This window comes from Herpailurus yagouaroundi, unplaced genomic scaffold, assembly GCF_014898765.1.
Source record: "Herpailurus yagouaroundi ecotype Mexico unplaced genomic scaffold, PumYag 250, whole genome shotgun sequence".
Classification (NCBI taxonomy): domain Eukaryota; kingdom Metazoa; phylum Chordata; class Mammalia; order Carnivora; family Felidae; genus Herpailurus; species Herpailurus yagouaroundi.
In genome coordinates this window covers 19,894,868-19,917,613 of record NW_024412467.1, presented here as the reverse complement: position 1 = coordinate 19,917,613, position 22,746 = coordinate 19,894,868, and the positions used below count along the sequence as shown (strand labels likewise).

The window sequence follows — 22,746 nt, the reverse complement described above, 5'->3', positions numbered from 1 at the left end:
TGTAACTTCCTCCTATCCCCATTCGGATGCTTTTACAACTGACAGTGTTTTAGCTTTATTACTTATAAAGAACAACCATAGGAGACACATTTTTGGCTTGGAAATTCCAACTAGTTCAATGCCTGGCAGTTTTCCCCCATGCAGACCTCCATAAATATCTTTTACATTTGGATTTCTCCCCTCCTTTTAGAATATTGTTTTGGACTGAGCAGGTCCTGTGGACTAAGGAAATTTCTTTGGGATCTTAAACTCCCCATAGTCAGCTTGTGATGAAGTTGTTCAGGGCAGTGAAAGAACTATGTGGTTGGTATTAGTAACAATTTCAACTTTACTCCCATTTCTATTTCTTTTTTTTAAATAATCTTTAAACGTTTTTTTAATGTTTATTTTTGAGAGAGAGAGAGAGAGAGACAGAGCGCAAGGAGGGGAGGGTCAGAGAGAAAGGGAGACACAGAATCCAAAGCCGGATCCAGGCTCTGAGCTGTCAGCACAGAGCCTGATGCAGAACTTGAACTCATGAACCATGAGATCATGACCTGAGCCGAAGTCAGATGGTTGACCAACTGAGGCACCCAGGCACCCCAGACTCCCATTTCTATTTCTGATTGAAAGATGAAATCACAAATCAAGAAGAACCACATGTTTACATTCCAAGAGTGATCCCATATTGCAAAGGCAAAAAAAAAAAAAATGTGGTTAAGGGTCAGGTGTATTTGCATTTTATTCTCAGCTTGTCAAGTATTTGACCTTGAGCAAATTACTTTAACCTTTCTGGGCCTCAGTTTCCTCATCTGTAAATGGCGATATAATAAGAACCCACATGATAAAGCTGTTCAAAGAATAAGATACGATCGACTACACACAGATACTGGTACATAGTAAGTGCTTAATAATTGTTAGATATATTACTCTTAGAGTATTGAGAAAGAGAATGCTGGGTTCCCATATGTCTGCCATTCACCATAATATTCTTATACTAAAGTAGAGAGCAGCTACTGTGGGCTCTGGCCTAAAGGCATAGCTAAAACTATGGGCTTTTTCAGTGGTTGCTGTCATAATGCAATGATCGATCTTTATTACTAGAAACGCAAACTGCCTGTTCAGTAACATTTCTCATTCATTAGCTGAAAACAATCTCTGCCAATCAGATATTTCTGACTATGGTATTGAACAATCCTTAAAATAGAATGGGAAGAAACATTAGGCCTAGCCTGTCTTGTGGTAAATGTGTAATATCACTTTAATATGATATCAGCAAATGCCCTTGTAAATCAAACTCACCACACCGAATCCTTGGTGAGTTTGGAGTTCACATTCCCATCTTCTTCCAGGAAGATGTCCATTTGCAAATTGGCATCATTATCATGGGCTGAGAAATAATTGGTAACAACTCTCGCTGGTATCCCAAGGCATCGCAAAACTGGAAGCAAGGACAGACCACAATGAAACCCATCACCAAAATTTAATAAATACATAGTGAACAATCCCTTCTCATAAGGGATTTCCTTCTTTGCACGGGTTGTCCTCAAATGTTCCATACTGAAGAAGGGGGACTACTGTCAAGCTTTGGGACTATGGAGAGAAATCTTGCTGTGTGATCATTCAAAATAAGTGGAATAAAAGGAATAAAATCCCAATAACAGGGTTACAATTGTTTACTTGCTAATCATACAGTCATTAAAGTCATATTATTTTAGTTCATCTAATGGGACTATGTTGCTGAAAATAATTAAAAAAAAAAACTCAGCTAACAGGAAGCTATGAAAGAGGGCCTCAGTGGTGTTAGCTCTCCTGGTTGGAATTTGCTCTTGTGACACTTGGTAGAGGGCGACACTACATATTCATTTTAATTGCTAGATAATAAATTACCTGGATGCATCTCTTGCCATATGTACCTAATGATTAAACTCAATCCAAATGCCCTCCCTGGCTCCCAGGATGCCAGACATCAGGGCTCATTGAAAATAATTCAGCTGACAATTTTAAGATTAATGACTTGGCTTGCCTTTTTTCCCCCCTCAGAATAGTTTAGCATTTTTAACCAAAGACTATCCACCTCCTTCAATAGAACAACTTTGGAAGTCCAAACTTAAGTCTGGTAGCGTTCAAGTGTCCTCATTAATGGACTTAATCTTAATACCCTAAACAAAAATGATGGCACTTACCACCCACTTCCTGCTTCTGTCTTCCTCTATTGATTCACAGACCCTATTCAAGGCGCAGTTTTACCAGTAATATGATTGGCACCCTAGTTCTATTTCAGGCTGACCACTAATTCCCAAAATGAGGCTTGTTCCAGAGTCTGCCAAACTCATAATGTTAAGGACAGGTGAAGCCTGATACTGGGGCACCAGCGGCACCTTCCTCCCAACTTCCCTCTTGGGGTTTATTCTTACTGTGACTTCCTCACATTGTGCTTCTGCCTTAGCTTACCACCAAAGCCTGTTTTTAGGAATAGACTTGATGACTCTTTCATACAAAAAGCATAAATGTGGGAATGCAAGCTGGTGCAGCCATTCTGGAAAACAGTATGGAGGTTCCTCAAAAAACTAAAAATAGAACTACCCTATGACACAGCAAATGCACTACTAGGCATTTATCCATGGGATACAGGTGTGCTGTTTCGAAGGGACACATGCACCCCAATGTTTACAGCAGCACTATCAACAATAGTCAAAGTATGGAAAGAGCCCAAATGTCCATCGATGGATGAATGGATAAAGAAGATGTGGTATATATATACAATGGAGCATTACTTGGCAATCAAAAAGAATGAAATCTTGCCATTTGCAACTATGTGGATGGAACTGGAGGGTATAATGCTAAGTGAAATTAGTCAGCCAGACAAAGACAAAAATCATATGACTTCACTCATATGAGGACTTTAAGAGAAAAAAAAAGATGAACATAAGGGAAGGGAAACAAAAATAACATAAAAACAGGGATGGGGACAAAACAGAAGAGACTCGTAAATATGGAGAACAAACTGAGGGTTACTTTAGGGGTTGTGGGAGGGGGGATGGGCTAAATGGGTAAGGGGCACTAAAGAATCTACTCCTGAAATCATTGTTGCACTATATGCTAATTTGGATATAAATTTTAAAAAATAAAAAATAAAAAAATAATTATTTTTGAAGATGTGAATGTTTAGCATTTTAAGCAATAAAGTAACAAATATACAAATTATAAATAAAAAACAGTGAAAGAAAAGCGTAAATGGATGGAAGGTGTTCACTATTTTATCTGGTTCTAAGCCTGAAGGAATTACATTGGGATAGTGAAATTGTAGACAGCAGGAAGACACAAGGGAGAGAGGGTCCTTTCTGTGTTCCTGGAGGAATTTCCTATAAGAAGCTTCTCCCATAGGGTACCCTCCACATGGTCTGGGCTTGGGAACGGTGAGGGAGGGGGCTACCTCTAATTGTTATTCCATCATGAAGTTTAACTTCTGCTAGAACATCAGAGACCAGCACTTCTACAAAACTGATACACTGGCCTTTATTTCTTTATTTCTTCTAAATATATTACTTTAGCCCTTGGATATATGCAAATGACTAAGAAAATAATCTTACCTAGTTGAATCCCATAGAAAATCAAAACACACAACACAAGACTCACAATTTCTTTCCACTTGGCTATCACTGACTAATCTTGGACTATTACAAGTTTGAGCTAAAACTGTGAGGCTTCATGATCATTAATAAAAAATGGCCTCATCCTGGTTTCCAGCCACCAGTCCCTCCTTGATTTTTCTGATTAAAAGAAAAAATGCTAACTAGGTAAAAAACATTTTTTATTAACGAGCAAGCAGAAAGGACACTCCAACTTGAGCTTAATGTTTTCTCCAAGGCTGTAGAAATGGCAAGTGAATGGAAATCATTACCAATGATGAAGACATACTGAGATAAATGTATTTTTAAAAATATTCACTGAATTAACAATAATGTTGTCCAGATCTAGAGAAGCAAATGCCATTTCAAAAAATGATGCATGAGGCTGAGGAGAATAATTCTGTTCTCATATGTTTTCCCCTATAGATTAGATGTTGGGTGGATTAAAAACTAAAAGGGAAACTAGGGAGTAAAGACTGTTCATTAAGTTCTGATATCTAATTGCTCAGGGGCATTGAGATTTGCATGTAAAAATGGAGATGAGACCACCTGTCACAATCCCTACCACAGTTATGGTAAAAATTAAGTGCATATATTTATAAAACTTCTCAGTGATAAACAATAGGAGAGTAATAAGCATATTTATAACATTTTCAATAACAAACAAACAGTATATATCTTTTATTATTTATCACTTAAACTTTTGTTAATTTAGTCATTTTAAAATGCGGGGGGGAGGGGGTGGGTGGTTACTGAAAAGAAAATGGCATATCTTTTCCCTCACAAAATTTCTTTGCCCCTGGGCCCCTTCTTCCCATTTCTCTTGGTGTTGAGTGATGGATTATGTAGGAAATAGTCCATCATCCTTTCTATAAAGATTCTGCAGTCAAAGAGAAACTATGAGCATATTTGGCCCAGTACAATTTAATTATGCATTGACTACATCCCAGAATAGCCATCCATAAATTCTAGAGAGCTAACAGGGGTTGCTAGATCTCTTTGCCAGTTTATAGATAAAATGTCTTCAAGTAAAATTCCCTTTACATTAAAAAAATGTTACTCAATTGGATACTTACATGTGTTAAAGACACCAGCAAAAACCCAGCACTGACCATACCGGACTGGATTCTTAGTACTCTGGTATTCCAACAGAATGTCAACGCTTCCGGTCCAGGCTGATGGGGGAACACCATAGGCATAGATGTTGTCCCAGGATCCAACAAGGACACCTTCATCATCTTTGGCATTAACCTAAATGAGACCATGAGTGGTAAGAAGGAAGAAGGAACATTTAGAAGAGTTCCCTCTAGTCTCTGACATCAAGCAAACTAAGGCATCCAGTGCCTTCCAAATGTCCTTCATGATAAAAACAATTCCACTACTGTTCCATTCACTGTTGTGTCATCAGGGAAAGTGACACAATAACTGTGCAAGAGAAAACCAAATAGCCAAGGCTGCCTCTCAAATAACATATTATCGAAGTTAAGGTGGTATTGAATAGCAGCTAGGAAGAGTTGTAATGTCTTCACCACATGCTTAGGAAAAGATATGCCTAGGACACGGTCTGGTTGGAGTAGTGAGGAAGAGAGGAAGAGCGCCCACAAAAGAAGACAGCTCAAATAGGGATCAAAGAGGGACCTTGACTTTGTCGAAGGAGAATTCGAAACTGACACATGACAAAAGACAGATAGGGAGAGTGGGGGCCTAAAGTCTGATGGTCTAGTGGATTTTGACTTTTATGATAAATTGTAGACTCTAATGAACTGAAAAAGTAAGCAGATGTCATAGGAAACCTTAACAGTTAGTAAGACATTAAATTCTTATGAATACCTTACAATGTTTGTTTTAAACAAGTTGCAATGAAAAAAGTATTTCCTTTATGATTGCTTAAGATTTGGGTTTAGGGGCACCTGGGTGGCTCAGTCAGTTGGGCGTCTGACTTTGGCTCAGGTCATGATCTAATGGCTCTTGAGTTCAAGCCCCACGTCGGGCCTGGAGCTGCTTCCGATTCTATGTGTCCCTCTCTCTCTGCCCCTCCCCTGCTCATACTCTGTCTGTCTCTCTCTCAAAAATAAATAAACATTAAAAAAATTAAAAAAAAAGATGATTAGTGTTTATAGTTATGTTAAAAGATATCTTCATTTACAGGAAGGGCCTGGGTATTATAGTGTAAGTATGGGGGAGACTTAAAAATAGCATTCTTGAATATTTGGGAAAATCTTACTGCACATTCAGACCACAGTTTCTGGTAGCAGCAGACCTCGAGAGCAGGAAAAAAGACATTGTGTGTTTAGACATTAAAATTGTTAAGAAGTAACCCTTTCATGGCCTCAGTTTTTTGGAGGGCACTATTGAATCTTACCTCTCTTGGTGTTACTTTCATCATGTTTAATTATAGTTAGAAGATCGTCTAGGTAAGGAGCAAAGGGAGCTTTTCTAAAAACTGGTACCACTTCAACAATGGTTATATGGTGACATGATAAGGGGTTAGAGCCTTGCTCTTCAAAATGTTGTCTGTGGACCAGCAGCAGTATCCCCCCCTGGGAGCTTGTTAGGAATGCAGGATCTCAGTCCCCACCATAAACCTACTGAGTCAGAGTCTGCATTTTAACAAAATCTCAGGGTGATTTCGTGCACATTAGCTTGAGAACATTAGGTTTAGTCTATGCCGAGAAGATATTAGCAAGCAATGTGAAATGTATGATTGAAGCAGGTGTGTTTGGATTATGAAAACCATGGAAGATATATTAAAATATAGTGCCTTTATGTGTTCAATGCCTTGCCAGTTAACAGCTCAGCCTCAGCACTTGCTCAGAGCCCTCTCTTAGGCTTACTGAGTTTAGTTGTATAGAAGTCTATTCTCCTCACTAGGTCATAAGTTCATTAGGAATAGAGATTTTAAAAAAATCTATGTCTTTTTACTTTTAGCAAGAATTGGCAAAGAGTAGGTGCTCAATAGTGGTTGAATAACCACTTGTATATTCAACAAGCATATAGGTATTGTATATCTGAATAGGAATAAGACCTTCTCCCAGGAGAGAAATGAACAAGAAAACAATCAAGTGGAAGTAAAGTTTACTAATATTAAGACAGAAAGATGTACAGGTAAGGTGGAGGCCCAAAGGAGGTAGTAGTCAGTTTCAACAGGTTGGAGGGTGGTGGTGGTTGTGAGTTGAATAGAGGAAATTACATGAAAGCTAGGTCTTGAGTGGCTGAGAGCCAGACAAGACCATCTACATAGTGGAAACAGTTTGAATAAATGCTTAGTGACATGAAACAATATGGCAGGTTCAGGCACCTGTTAGGAGCTCTGCATGGGTATCATGTAAATAAACAATAGCAGATGAAATAAAATATAAAATATCAGAAGAAAACATGTAAAATGTGCAAACACCTTCTGTGAATGACAAACCTTTCACTGAAATACGAGATTTACTCTAGCACTGAGTATTTGGCATTTCCCAAAGAGGGTCCTTCTGGAAAGTGTTCTCTAGATCACCATTCAATTTGATTTAGATAAACTATTTCTCCTCCTTGATTCTTTCTGGTCAGGTTAAAGTTGGTTGATTTGTTTAATGTAGAAAAAAAGTAATTCTTTCAAGATTTCTGAAGCACCTTGTTCAGCTAATTGCAAACTCATGCCTTTGATGTAAACTTTGACTTTATCATGTAACTCTGTGAAATGACTGGGGTGCAACTGGGTTTAGTCAACCATTTTGGCACTATTTATGATCAACATTTCTCTTTGCAATCGAATTGATTATTTAAAAATCTGTGTCTGTTATAATGAAGCCTGAAGAGTGCCTTGGTAGGCTATGATGTAGTTTGGTCTTTGTGGATAGGCAGTCTCAGGTTTAACTCACATTACCATTGCCTTATCCTTATCCTTGAGAAATAGAATAGGGCCTATGAATCTCAGAGGAAAAAAAAAGTTCCTAAATTAAGGTTCTAATGACTGATTTTCAAACAGATAGCTATTAACTAGGAGGACTATTTATAGCATTTGGCTGAACCCAGTCAGCTAAGGGGAAGAGAAAAAAAAAAAAAGCTCTCTCCTCTACAGACCTTATAATTGTGAATGCTGAGCTGTTTCCCTGTTGCTAGATAAATCACAACTCTCATTTATTAGCATTTGGTTGGATTAGCTACTGTTTTCTAATTAGAATATTGATTTCTGAGGAGCCCAGACACTGAAAGAGGTAAGTCTTTAGTGACACATGTAAAGAGTTAAAGTAATATCTCCCTCCATAGACAACAAGATACGTTTGGGGGGAAACTTCAAGGGCATGCTGGTCTTTCTTCATGCCACAGTTGACTGTTTTAATACCCTGTCATGAACTCAGAGTTTGACCAGTGTCAGAGTGAAATGTCTTGGACTTGTATCATTGGTGGTCTAGGAGACATTATGAGCCAAGGATTTTGGATAGGGAGTGTTATTCAACTACATTGAGGTTGCACTAAATTGTCCTCCTGTAATATCTATAATATGGGAAAAGTGAAAAACCAGCCCCCCCCCCAAGTCATTATCAGCAACCCAGTGGCATAACATAATTCAGCAATCTACAAAACCCGGTTCCAAGAAAAATTGAGGAATATATATTGGACTAGAGAAGCAGCATGACTCAGCACCTGACCCTCATCAGTTTCTCAGAAGCCCTACTGTCAAGTCCACAAAATCCTGAGACTTGTCAGTAGTATTTCAAAATCTGTAAAGAAACTAACCAAATTAAAATGCTGATCTTTTTCTTGTTCTGACCAGAACAGTGGAAACAACTGCTGTGGAGAAATGGGTGAGAAATGGTCTGCACCTCTAAAGAGGGAGACATTCTGGGACTACAGTGGGGAAATGACCTAGAGTCTGAAAGTTGCCCTGCCCTTCATGAGCTACATCTCCAATTAGATGGGGTGGATTCTCGGATGAGAAATTTAACAGAACCTTAAAAGGAAGAGCAGAGCTCTAACAGACTCTGCCATCTCTTCAGCTTCCCTTCCCTCCCCCTTCCAGCTTTTCTCAGGGTACTGGAGAGTAGATAGAATGAAATACATTTGCCTTAAACTGTAGTTCAGAGGAGAAATCCAACTAGTCTTAGATTGGGAAGTGTCAACATTTCACCTACAGTATATTAGAGCAAACAGGACACTTGGAGAAAGTTATGCAAGTATTTATACTTGCAAAGGGGGAGGGAGAGAAGGAAGAAGGGAGGAGAGAGAGAGGGAGAGAGAAAGGGAGGGAGAGAAGGGAAGAAAGGGATAGAGAGAGGGGATGAGAGACAGAGGGGGAGGGAGGGAGATAAAGAGAGGAGGAGAGAGGGAGGGAGACAGAGAAAGAGGGAGAGAGGGAGGGAGGAAGAAAAAGAGAGGAAGATAGGGAAGGAGGGAAGGAGAGAGAGGGAGGGAGAAAGGGAGGGAGAAATATAGGGAGAGAGAGCAAGAGGGAGAGAAAGGAAGAGAGAGAGAAAGAGAAGGAGGGAGGGAGGCAGAGAAGGAGGAAGGAAAGAGGGGGCAGAGAGGGAGGAAGAGGCACACAGAGAGAGATGGAGAGAGAGAGGGAGGGTGAGAGAGAGGGAGAGAGAATATGAAAAAAATAATACATAGAAGAAAGTAAAAGTAGGAAACAAGGAATTTTCTCACAATCTCTTAGGAGATCATAGATCTAAATGAACAAATTGAAGATCAAATGACATCATCATGGAACTAAAAATAAAGTATAAACTATAAGGAACAGAGTAGATATTGTTAAAAAATAAAATTAATGATATAGAAAAAAGCTTGAGATAAAGGAAATACTATGGAAAATATAATAAGATTAAGTTATTTGGAGATGAGGTAATAGTTATTGAAAAAAGGATGATACAACATAAGAATAATTATTATCTTTAAAACAGAGAACCCAATAAATGAAGCATAATATGTATTTATGGCATAAGAAAATTTTACCTAATTGAGGAAACATTGAATTTATACTTTAAAAGGACAATCTGAGGAGTGCATGGGTGAATCAGTCAGTTGAGAGTCTGACTTCGGCTCAGGTCATGATCTCATGGCCAGTGAGTTCAAGTCCCATGTCAGGGTCAGTACTGACAGCTCAGAGCCTGGAGTCTGCTTTGGATTCTGTGGCCCCCTCTCTCTCTGCCTCTCCCCTGTTCATGCTCTGTCTCTGTCTCTCAAAAATAAATAAACATTAAAAAAATTAAAAATAAATAAATAAAAGGACAATCTGTGCTCTGAGGTGACTTGATGTAGAATTCTCACTGCTTAGGAACTTTAATTAATTAAGCTATTCGAACTCAAGAATAAAGAAATAATTGTTCAGTCATATAGACAGAAAATGCAAACTAGCAACAAGGGAGGAAATTAGGCTGTCTTTAGACTTCTCCACACCATTCACTGGCAAAACACAGTCAATCAATATTTACACAGTCCTGAGAGAAAGAAAGGTTGGCCCAAGAATGTTACACACAGCTAAGAGGTTCTGTAAGTATAAAGGCAGCCAGCACTCATTTTCAAACATGAAGAATCTCAGGGAATACACCATCCATTATAACCAAACTACTTGAAAAATGATATCAAGATAATTAAAGGCTGAATCAAACAAAGAACCCAGGAACAGAGACACTGTGGTAAGAGATCTAGTGATGAGAAAAACTCATGTATGTTTAAAAACCTTTGGGAATTATGGTATCAGAATGAATATGAATTTTAAAATTTGATAATATAATGATAACAATATTAAAAGGATTAGACATGAGGGAGGAAAGAGGAGAGGGAGAATGGAAGTATTGATGTTTTAATGTGTTGGTCTCTCTTAGATAATTAACATCATCTAAAATTAAAACATAATCTAAAAATATATAATTATTCTTTTAATGGTTTTAATAGTTTTTAAATAATCTTAGAGGGATCTGTTAAAAACAGTATTTCTTGTAGTGAAGAAACATTTATTTGAAGTTTAGCAATGTCTTCTGTTACAATTCAGAGTTTTATTTCTGTGAAAGCAAAACTTAATGATTAAATAAGACTTAAAATTAAATAGAATTTGAGTACACTTAAATGTAATGCTTTTTTAAATAAAATAGCACAACACTATTTGGCATAAAGGGAAGCAAACAGATTAATGGAACACAATATAGAACACAGAAATAGACTCCAGCAATATAGTTAACTAATTTTTGACAAAGTTGCAAAGATAATTTCATGATCAAAGTATAATCTTTACAACAAATGGTGCTGGAACAATTGGATATTCATATGCAAAAATGAACTTTGATGCATACTTTGTCCCATATAAAAAATTATCTCAAAATGGATCATATACCTAAATATAAAGCCTAAAACTATAAACTTCCAGAAGAAAACAGGAAAAATAATTCATACCCTTTGGTTAAGCAAAGATCTCTTTGATATAATACAAAAAATAAGAAAGAAAGAAAGAAAGAAAGAAGAAAGAAAGAAAGAAAGAAGAAAGAAAGAGAGAAAAGAAAAATGATTCATAAGGATATACTTACAAATTAATTGGAATTCATCAAATTATGAACTTTTGCTCATTGAAAGACATCATTAAGAGAATGAAAAGGTATGTCCAGAGTGAGGGAAAATATTTGCAAATCACATACATGGTAAAGGACTTGTATTCAGAATATGTAAAGAACACTATAAACTCAATAATAAGAAAAAGAACAAAATTTAAAACCATGGGGAAAATACTTGAACAGATACCACATCAAAGAAGATACATGGATGGCAAACAAACACAACCAAAGATGCTCAACATCATTAGTCACAGGGAAATGCAAATTAAACCCACAATGAGATAACATTATACACCTGTTAGAAAGTCTAAAATTGAAACTGAACCACTTTCTTACACCATACACAAAAATAAATTCAAAATGGATGAAAGACCTAAATGTGAGACAGGAAACCATCAAAATCCTAGAGGAGAACACATGCAGCAACCTCTTTGACCTTGGCTGCAGCAACTTCTTACTAGACACATCACTGAAGGCAAGGGAAACAAAAGCAAACATGAACAATTGGGACTTCATCAAGATAAAAAGCTTCTTCACAACAAAGGAAACAATCAACAAAACTAAAAGGCAGCCTATAGAATGAGAGAAGATATTGGCAAATAACATATCTGATAAAGGGTTAGTATCCAAAATCTATAAAGAACTTACTAAGCTCAACACTGAGAAAACAATGCAGTTAAGAAATGGGCAGAAGGGGGCGCCTGGGTGGCGCAGTCGGTTAAGCGTCCGACTTCAACCAGGTCACGATCTCACGGTCTGTGAGTTCGAGCCCCGCGTCGGGCTCTGGGCTGATGGCTCAGAGCCTGGAGCCTGTTTCCGATTCTGTGTCTCCCTCTCTCTCTGCCCCTCGCCCATTCATGCTCTGTCTCTCTCTGTCCCAAAAATAAATAAACGTTGAAAAAAAAAATTAAAAAAAAAAAAAGAAATGGGCAGAAGACATGAATAGACACTTTTCCAAAGAACACCTCCAGATGACTAACAGGCACATGAAAAGATGCTCAACATCAGTCATCATCAAGGAAATACAAATAAAAACCATGATGAGATACCACCTCACACCTGTCAGAAAGGCTAAAATTAACAACACAATAAACAACAGGTGTTGGTGAGGATGGGAGAAAGGGGAACCCTTTTGCACTGCTGGTGGGAATGCAAACTGGTGCAGCAATTCTGGAGAATAGTATGGAGGTTCCTCAAAAAACTAGAAATAGAACTACCCTATGATCCAACAATTGCACTATTAGGTATTTACCCAAAGGATACAAAAATAGAGATTCTAAGGGGAACATGCACCTTGATTTCTATAGTAGCATTATCAACAGTAGCCAAACTCTGGAGAGAGTCCAAATGTTCATCAACTGATGAATGGAAGAAGAAGATGTGGTATACACACACAATGGAATATTACTTAGCCATAAAAATGAGTGAAATCTTACCATTTGACATGATGTGGATGGAGCTAGAATGTATTATGTTAAGTGAAATAAGTCAATCAGAGAAAGACAAATATCATATGATTTCACTCAAATATGGAATTTAAGAAACAAAACAGATGAGCACATGGGAAAGGGTTCAACAAAGAGAGGGAAATAAAGTACAAGAGACTCTTTTATCCCTTTATTTTTATTTTTTTATTTTTTATTTTTTTAAATATGAAATTTATTGTCAAATTGGTTTCCATACAACACCCAGTGCTCATCCCAAAAGGTGCCTTCCTCAATACCTTCCCCTCCCTCCTACCCCCATCAACCCTCAGTTTGTTCTCAGTTTTTAAGAGTCTCTTATGCTTTGACTCCTTCCCTCTCTAACCTCTTTTTTTTCCCCTCCCCCATGGACTTCTGTTAAGTTTCTCAGGATCCACATAAGAGTGAAAACATATGGCATCCGTCTTTCTCTGTATTACTTATTTCACTTAGCATAACACTCTCCAGTTCCATCCATGTTGCTACAAAAGGCCAGATTTCATTCTTTCTCATTGCCATGTAGTATTCCATTGTGTATATAACCCACAATTTCTTTATCCATTCATCAGTTGATGGACATTTAGGCTCTTTCCATAATTTGGCTATTGTTGAAAGTGCTACTATAAACATTGGGGTACAAGTGCCCCTATGCATCAGCACTCCTGTATCCCTTGGGTAAATTCCTAGCAGTGATACTGCTGGGTCATAGGGTAGATCTATTTTTAATTTTTTGAGGAAGCTCCATACTGTTCCAGAGTGGCTGCACCAGTTTGCATTCCCACCAACAGTGCAAGAGGGTTCCCGTTTCTCCACATCCTCTCCAGCATCTATAGTCTCCTGATTTGTTCATTTTAGCTACTCTGACTGGCATGAGGTGATATCTGAGACTCTTGACAATAGAGAACAACTGAGAATTGGTGGAGGGTGGTGGGTGGGAGATGCGCTAGACGGATGATAGGTATTAAGGAGGGCACTTGTTGTGATAAGCACTGGGTGTGTATGTAAGTGATGAGTCACTGAATTCTACTTCTGAGACCAATATTGCACTATATGTTAGCTAACTAAAATTTAAATAAATAAAAAAAGGCTGATGATATCAAGTGTTGGGGAAGATGTGAATGCCTGGGACTCTCATACCCTGTTGGTGGTGATGTAAAATGGTACAACCACTTTGGCAGTTTCTTAAAAATTAAACACACACCTATCATATGACCTGATATCCCTCTCCTAGGTATTTAAGAAAAATAAAAGCTTATGTCTATACAAAGGCTTTTGAATGAACAATCCTAGCTTTATTTGTAAGAGGAAAAAACTGGAAACAGCCCAAATGTCCATCAACAAGAAAGTAGATAAACAAATTGTGGTTCTTCTACAGAATGGAGCACTACTCAGCATTATAAAGGAATACAAACAATAGCATGAATGAATCTCAAAATGAGATAAAGAAGCCTGAGCTAGACAAAAAAAGAGTGATAACTGCATGATTCCACTTATGTAAAATTCTAGAAAATATAAATCAATGTGTAATGACAGAAAGCACAACAGTGATTGCTTGGGGATGGTAGACCAAGCAGAGAATCATCAAAATGAGAAATTAGAAAGTAAATGTCTGAGGAGCAATAGATATTCGCATTATTTTCATTTTAGAGATGATTTCATGGGTGCATCAAAATTATCAAAATGCATTCCTTAAATATGTGCATTTTATTGTAAGTTAACTATATCTTAACAAGGCTATAAAAAGTAAGTGTACTACTTTTTAAACTACAGGGGCGCCTGGGTGGCGCAGTCGGTTGAGCGTCCGACTTCAGCCAGGTCAGGATCTCGCGGTCCGTGGGTTCCAGCCCCGCGTCGGGCTCTGGGCTGATGGCTCAGAGCCTGGAGCCTGTTTCCGATTCTGTGTCTCCCTCTCTCTCTGCCCCTCCCCCGTTCACGCTCTGTCTCTCTCTGTCCCAAAAATAAATAAACGTTGAAAAAAAAAATTAAAAATAAAAAAATAAAAAAATAAACTACCATCTACAGTATAGTGCCATTTATTGTTTTATATTGTTTTTAATGTTTATTTATTCTTGAGAGAGAGACAGAGTGTGAGCAGGGGAGGGGCAGAGAGAGAGGGAGACACAGAATCCAAATCAGGCCCCAGGCTCTGAGATGGTGATGGAGGGTGGTGGGTGAGAGATGGGCTAGATGGGTGATGGGTATTAAGGAAGGCATTTTCTGTACTTGGGTATATATATATATATATATATATATATGTGTGTGTGTGTGTGTGTGTGTGTGTGTGTGTGTGTATCTGAATCCCAGGCTTAGGCCCATGGGGTGTGGTTACACTGGGTTTGTTCATATATAGCAAAGGGCAAAGACAGTGCTCTTTGAGGCCAACATTTCAGGAGTTGAGCCATCGGGGACTGGAGACTGTGGGAAATCCAGTAAGGAAATAGTGCTTTTTGGGTGAGAGGCCCTTTGAATGGTGTGGCTGCAGCAGGACTGGCCTATGCTTTGTTCTGAAGTGAGATTGCCAGTAGATCAGCTACTGTGATGTTAAGGCGTGGTGCTGGCATTGCACAGTAGACCTCCACTCCAGGGTCAGAATAAGTCCTGGGTTCCTGTACAATTCAAAGGGCAGGGAGGGACTTAAAGCATAACCAATACTGGACTTCTCTGTAATTTTGGTCTTGGAGAATTGGACAGATTTTTAACTGATATTGAACAATAAAGAGAAGTGACATTTCTTGATTCTCCAATTTCCAAAAACTATACTTTTACATTTTGTATAATTACAGTTTTTTCTGCTTCTTTTTAATTATATAAAGGTATTTTTCCTACCCTGTGTGCACACTGTATATGGCTATGATGAAATGACTTTTGTTTGTTATAAACCTATTATATTTTGTTAAATTTCATTGTTAAAAGTTATGTTCTCATAAAGGCTAGGATTTCTGTAAATCTTGTAGAATACAGTTTTATACCTAATCCTGTCTATGACGGTTTTTGGAAGACCTCTGGATATAAAATCTGGGTTACATGAACTAGCTTCAAAGATAGAGAGTTAAATTTGGGCAGGAAAATAATTATTCCTTGAGTAAAATTCTTTCCAGATTTTTGTGAACCACAGCCCCCAGCTACAATCTGGTGGTGATCAATCTTAGCTGTAGGTGGAAGTGGTATAGTGGATGTCAAATAGTACCCATGACATTCTAGGGATTTGCAAAAGTAGCTCAGCGGTCACTGTGTTGGGGGGAGTGGAGAAAGAGATGATTGAGTGGTAGTGGTGTTGGCTTCAGGCACCATCTCTCTGCAATGACAACAGCTCTGCCTTTCTCTCTTTCTCTATTTCTCTTTCTTTCTTTCTTCTTCTTCCTTCCTTGTTCCTTCCTTCCTTCCTTCCTTCCTTCCTTCCTTCCTGTACTTGGGTTCAAGTGGTATTTGCTTAAAAAATCATTCCAAAAAGTAAACTTTGAAAATTCATTCATCTTGTAATGTAGAGATCTGTTACTTGTATTTGTCCTGTTGTTTGTCAAGTCATGTGGTGAGTGTAAAAAGGGAGATGAGCAAATACATGAAAGAAACAGGGTAGTGAGAACTCTCTTTCTTCCCTTGCCTGGATTTTCATCTCTGATCCTTTTGGGGCTTTCATAATACCTCTAACAGCTGGGATTTTGAGTGAGAAAGCTATTTATTATCTCCTTGGCTTTTCATAGTGGTGGGCTTAACAAGCTTTTTTTCTGACTCAGTACTATTAGAAATGTCATACTCTCTTCTTGGAATGCCCTTCCATTCTCAAACCCTTTCTTTACATAGCGCATGTCTACTGATTCTTTGCAACTCAGTTGGTTTCATTCTGGAAATCTTTACCTATAACTTTAATCTTTTGTTCCTTAAAACATATTATTGAGAAAATTTAATGGCAAACCATATTCTGGGAAAAATATCTTCTACACACATCTGACAAGGACATGTATTCAGAATATATAGAGAACTACAGCTCAATAATAAAAAGACAACCAATCCAATAAAAAAGTGGGCAAAGACTTGAAAAGATACTACACTGAAAAAGATATATGAATGGCTAATAAATGCATAGAAAAGTGCTCAATCATTAGTTATCAGAGAAATAAAAATTAAAATCCCAATGAAATACCACTATGCACCCACTAGAATGGTTAAAAATTAAGAAAGCTGAAACACCAAGAAAAGGTGGAGCTGTGGAAAAACTGGAACTCTCCTGTATTGCTACCAGGCATGTAAATGGACCAATCACTTTGGAGAACTGGCAGATTATTATAAAGTTAAACTTACACAGACCCTATGACATAGGCATGCCACCTATAACTACTTGCCCCAGAGATATGAAAGATTAAGTACAAGACTTGTACAAGAATGTTCATAGCAGCTTTATTCATAATGGCCCCAAATTGGAAATATCTCAAATGGCCATCAACAGGTGAATGGACAGACAAATTATGATACAGAATACAATGAAATGCCACTTAGCAATAAGAAAGGATACATTAAAGACACGTGCAAAAACCAATTGAATACAATAAGCCAGTCCCCAAAAGTACATACTCTATAAATCCATTTATGTGAAGTTTAAGAACAGGCAAATCTAACCCATTGCCAAAAAACAGAATGGCCATTGCCTACGAGGGTGTGGATTGACTAGGAGAAAGCACAAGGGAAATTTCTGGGCTGAAGATAATGTCTATATTTTGGTGTTAGAGATTACCTCAATCCAAACTCACTGAAATTTGCATTTAGTATCAATGCATTTCACTGTACGTAAATTTTACTTCAAGAAAGAAAAAAAAATGAATCAACCCTACCCTATATTGTGAAGCATATGATCACTCTTATGCAAATGGCCTTTGGTATATTTACTCAACACAAGCTCTGACAGGGGTGGGTAATTAGTTTCATTTTTCATGAAATCCTTTACAACTAGAGATTATTAACCTTGTCTCCCTTAGTAACTGAGGATTCTTCTTTGGCCAAAACATATTTTACTAATTGATAATCATGAGAGAAATAACCAAATGTGGACAAAGAGAGAGATTCGGATTTTAAACTCTTCAAGTGTCTGCTTTTTACATTGCTATCCCACTGCTGTATGGTGTAGAGCTGGTATAGATAAGCCTCCAAAAACATCTGAATGAAAGGAATAGATGAACCAGAAAGGCAAAAAATCAGAGTAGAAACAGGAAAGGAGAAAGCTGTCATGGAGGAGAGAGGAGAAGGAAAGGGTTAGAAAAGAACCCAAAGTGCATAATAGTGTGTGGTGTATCCTAAAGGCTTTCCTGCATTTTGTCTGTCCATCCTGGCGGTGGTTGTCCCAGGAGACCAGAGCAGCCCCGACTGCACAAGTTGGTGGGAGCTCTGAAAAGCATCCCTGTGTTTCAGAAATTGCCTATGTGATTACAAAATAGATGCAGCATTGAAACCTCATTCCAGGAAGCAATTCAGGGACAGCAGACATTTAGATTGACTATGATTATCACATTCGAGAGATGGTTTGTAATAAATGTCTGTTTTTCTCCAAAAATATGGGGAGAACGGGCATAAGAAATGTAACCTTAATAATTGAGAAATCAAGCTGTTTGCCCACAAATGGAAACTTCATTACATTGCTAACTTATAAGAGAAAAAAAATGATGTCGGTTTACTGTCCTCTCCCCACCACCCCCTCACCTAAAAGGGAAGGATTGAATCAGACAGGGCTTGTAAAAGGTATTATATTTGTATCCAAGGAGCTCATGTGATATGGAAAGCAGACAGGTGGAAAGGACAAACCTAGGGAAATATGACATTGTGTATGGAAGGCTGGGGTCAGGCAACCTGAGATCCATTTGCAGTACTACCAGTCATCTTGGGCAAGTCATTTAACTTCCTGATACCTCATTTCTTCATCTGCATGTTGCTTGTCCATAGAATGAATACAATTTCTTAAAAGTGGCTATGAAAACAATTCTGTTGGGCAAATTCCACTTTCCTACTGGTTTCCAATGTATTTGTTAACTGTCAAAATTCTTCAAAAAGCGAAAATGAAAATCCCTAGTGAATAAGGTGACATTAAGGTAGCATGTTTGGCTTAAAATCATCGTTGGATTGCCTCCCTCATTCCTGAAGTATAGAAATGCCTCCTATGCTTAGGGAACCCTCAACTCCAAATTTAAGGGTTTAAAACAATCTCTTTAGAATTGGTATTTTAGTATTTTATGCTTTTGGACTACAATCACATTTTTCATTAATTCTAACCTATAGATTCTGGAAAGTTGCTATCACTGGGGGCCCTTACTGACTGAGGTACATCACCATTGGAAAAGTTATAAAGAGGTATAAAGAGGCACAGAAGGCTCTTAACTTTTCCTGCTATCCCAAAGTGAAGAATGTTATTTCTGACATTCCTGGGCCTGAATCATAGAGAAAGAATTAAAATACAAAATCCAAATTGATTTTCAACCTAAAAACTCTGGGTGGGGACTCAAATACATCATGAAGCCTACCTCTGGCAATGGTCAACAGCCTGGAAATTTTAACTCTTAGGCATCTGTAGAGTTAGTAATGCAGGTGTGTATGTGTGTGTCATTGCCACTCTTCCAAAACATCAAAAGGAAGTGATATCTTTACTTTTGCAAAGATGGCAGCAAATAACATTCAGTGTGCTCTCACTGATTACCTGGTGGTGGTGATCACCTCTACTGCCATTAGAAGTTCTGATTTGCAATTATATAAATCTTTGACACAGGAATGGGGGAAACTAATTATTACTACGTAATCATGCTTTTTTGATAGATGAATTTTTTTCAAGAATAAGATCCACCTAGGGAAATGTGAAAAAGCTCCACAGTGGTGGCATGATGGGGACAATAGCCATTGAGTACATGGGTCCTCAGTTCACTCCAATAAAGAGGGTTTTGGTTGCTTATAAGCCAAAGACTCAGCTAGATGGTGTTTTTTAAACTTGTATTTTATTTATTTTTATTTGTTATTTATTTAAAAAAATATTTAAGCTTATTTATTTATTTTGAAAGAGAGAGAGCAAGCACGAGTGGGGTAGGGGCAGACACAGAGGGAGAGAGAATTCCAAGCAGGCTCTGTGCTGACAGCACACAGGGCTTGAACTCATGAATCATGAGATCATGACCTGAGCCAAGATCAAGAATCAGGCCCTTAACCAACAGAGCTACCCAGGTGCCCCTATATCTTATTTAAAAAAAAATAAGTAAGTAAAACTGTTAGGGAACTGCGTTGTGGTTGGTCTGAATGATTAGGGGAATAGACCTCATGTTTTCATCTATGACTTTATAGTTTAGCTGGGATGACTGAGGGGTGGAATTTCTAACCTAAGTGAATTTTTGAAATGTACTGAGTAATCATGCTAGTTTGTTGCTTGAAGAGGTTTGCTCAACATGAAGTTTCCAGTAAGATGCCAAAGTCAACAACTAGAGAAAAATTAAAATGTGGTTTTGTAGTAAGCCTCCTGTGGAACTCCTTGGAAAAATATCAAAGGAGTAGTGATGTCACTACTGTTTTTTTACATACATGGAAAGAAAAAAAAAACCCTTCTAAATACCAGGACAAAGAGGAGTGGAAGCAAAATGGGTAAGGTAAAAAATAACTCTATTTTCAGTTTATCCGTGAGATCATGTATAGTGAGGTATCAGAAGCCCTGAAGTCCGTCTCGTCCACAAGGCCTGCAGTCATTCATCTTGTACTGGGCCCTATGAAACTCTAGGACCTCCCTCCAGTTGTGGTCAGTTTGATTTACTAACTGGAGTTCAAGGTATTTTTTTATAACACAAAGGAGTATACCAAACATCGATTGGTTAAAAAAAGTTCAGTGTTGAGTTAGTTCCCAAAAAGGCACAGTCAGAACGGGGTATTAATGGGGATTAATGATGGCACTGTGGTTCGATATTAGCAAAAGACCAGGGTTAAAAATAAATGTGCATACCTCAAGGGAAGCAGGAAAGTCCAGGCCAGCATCATATAAAGACTGGAATTTTAAAATATATAACTATATTGAATTTTTTCCTCTCCTTCCTTCTAAAATTTCCCAATAATGTCACAATTTTATTATCATTATCATCATCATTATCATCATCATCATTATCATCATCATCATTGAATTAAGCCCCTAAAAGAGTAAATTAGCTCCAACTACATTTTCCTGCACTGCTTTTGGTAACTGGATATTTGAGCATAATTTCCACCATGGAGAAGGGTTTCCATGAATAATAGCATGGTTTACTATTGCTATGGGCCCTTGTCAGCCATGCTTTTACTTCTTTATCCAATATCCCAACACTTGTCAGGCCAGTGGTTAGTCCTGGGAAAACTCCAAGCAAAGCTCGAGAGATTTGGTTTCCCATACAACCCCATGCTTATTTCATCAGAGAATATGCCATGCTGTGTTGAAATTTTCTATTCATCAGTCTGTCTTTTCTACTAAACCATAAGCTCTTGGAAGGCAGAAATTATGTTTTGCCTAGAGATGTATCCCACTATCTTTTAAAATTTTTTTTTAATGTTTATTTATTTTTGAGACAGAGAGAGACAGAGCATGGACAGGGGAGGGGCAGAGAGAGAGGGAGACACAGAATCTGAAACAGGCTCCTGGCTCTGAGCTGTCAGCACAGAGCCCGACGTGGGGCTTGAACTCACGGACCGTGAGATCATGACCTGAGCAGAAGTCGGACGCTTAACCGATCAAGCCACCCAGGCGCCCCTGTATCCCACTATCTAGACTGGTAGATTCTCAACAAATACTTGTTGAATGCATGAGTTAATATTGGGTGTTTTACCACCATAGGCGTCATTATAGCAGTCACTACCACCAATACCACCATCAAGCCATATTTAGTACCTCATCCTCTTTTGGAACTCTTTCCTCAGGGATCCAATGCCTGTAGCTAGTCAGAATTCTTTTATATTTCCACCTTCTTTCGCTTATCCCCTATTCCAAAGTACACTTATTTTGGATGCCATTCCTTTGTGTGTGTGTGTGTTTGTTTGTTTGTTTGTTTTCTTTAGGAGACAGCTATGTAATTTGATGTAGTAATTGTGTTATTCGTACTAATGTGTGGGTAGTGACCTTCCTAGGAAATATGATCTGACAGCAAAAATACTATCTAGTTCCAACTCAGCCCCTCATTTGCTATGTGACATTGAGTGACATCATTTCCAAGGGCTTCTTCACCTAGAAGATCCCTGAGGGTCTTGCAGATTTCATGAATCGGTTTTGTGTGCATTTCAACATAGACTTTCTGTTGATAAAGTCTCAACCTAAAGGAGAAAACCTGCCATGGAGGTGAGATTTTAGGGGTTTCTCAGTGAATAAGCAAGTTGCATCCGCAACAGTAGCCACTGAAGCAGCAGTGTGTCTCCCTGGAGAACCTCTCTGCCCATAGTTGCTGCCAGATCCAATCAGTCAGAGGACAGGTAGCCACCCAGCAGTAATGCTAGTCTATATTGTCAGTGCCTTTCCTCTTTCCCAGAACCGTGTTGTTTTTGTCACAGATGGCATAGCACAACTGTTTTGATAGTCTGACAGCGGCTCAGAGTCCATGTCTGGTTTCTTCCCAGTAATTCAAGGCCAGCAATGGAATGCTTTATTAATGTCCTGTGAGCAAAATAAATTTTCAGGTGGTACAAAGCAACCTTCTACAATTTTCCCTGGCCCAGAACTTGGCAATTGTCCTGATGGGGACTGTCGCATCAGATATGATGTAGAAAAAAAACAGCAATCAAACAATGTAATTTAAAGGAGAAAGTGTAACTTTGGGCAACATTCTTCTTTTTTTCTAATTTCCTCTATTTAAAATTTTTGTCTCTCAAATTGTTCTGCAGTGTAGCTTTGGTAAAATGTACCCCTCAGTGTTTAGAAGAGCCTGAATAAAAGTTATCTTATGTAAGGTTATAACATCTCAGACCCAATCCCCCAACAACGAGATTACAGGATTTTTAGGCTTTCTTTCTCTAGGGAAAATCCAGTAGCTCAAGGCTGTCCAGATTGTCATAAACTTTTCCAGTTTTCACATCAAAGTGAAGTAACAGCAACTCCAAATAAGAAGAAAATAAGATACTGAATTTATAAGGAAAAAAAAATAGAAGAAAGAAAAGCATTGGTTTGAAGAATAAAAG

At 38.1% G+C, this 22,746-nt stretch overlaps 1 protein-coding gene across 2 annotated transcripts in view; it reads right to left on the bottom strand.

Annotated features, from left to right (window-relative positions):
* The window catches only part of F13A1 (coagulation factor XIII A chain), a 163,328-nt gene that overhangs the window by 65,801 nt on the left and 74,781 nt on the right, over positions 1-22,746 (bottom strand). For both annotated transcript variants that reach the window (XM_040460663.1, XM_040460664.1), the window contains exons 7-8: positions 4,688-4,862; positions 1,282-1,420 (exon numbers count right to left, since the gene is read on the bottom strand). In XM_040460663.1, coding sequence (XP_040316597.1) covers positions 1,282-1,420; positions 4,688-4,862 — 314 coding nt within the window. The remainder of the gene's footprint in view (positions 1-1,281; positions 1,421-4,687; positions 4,863-22,746) is intronic.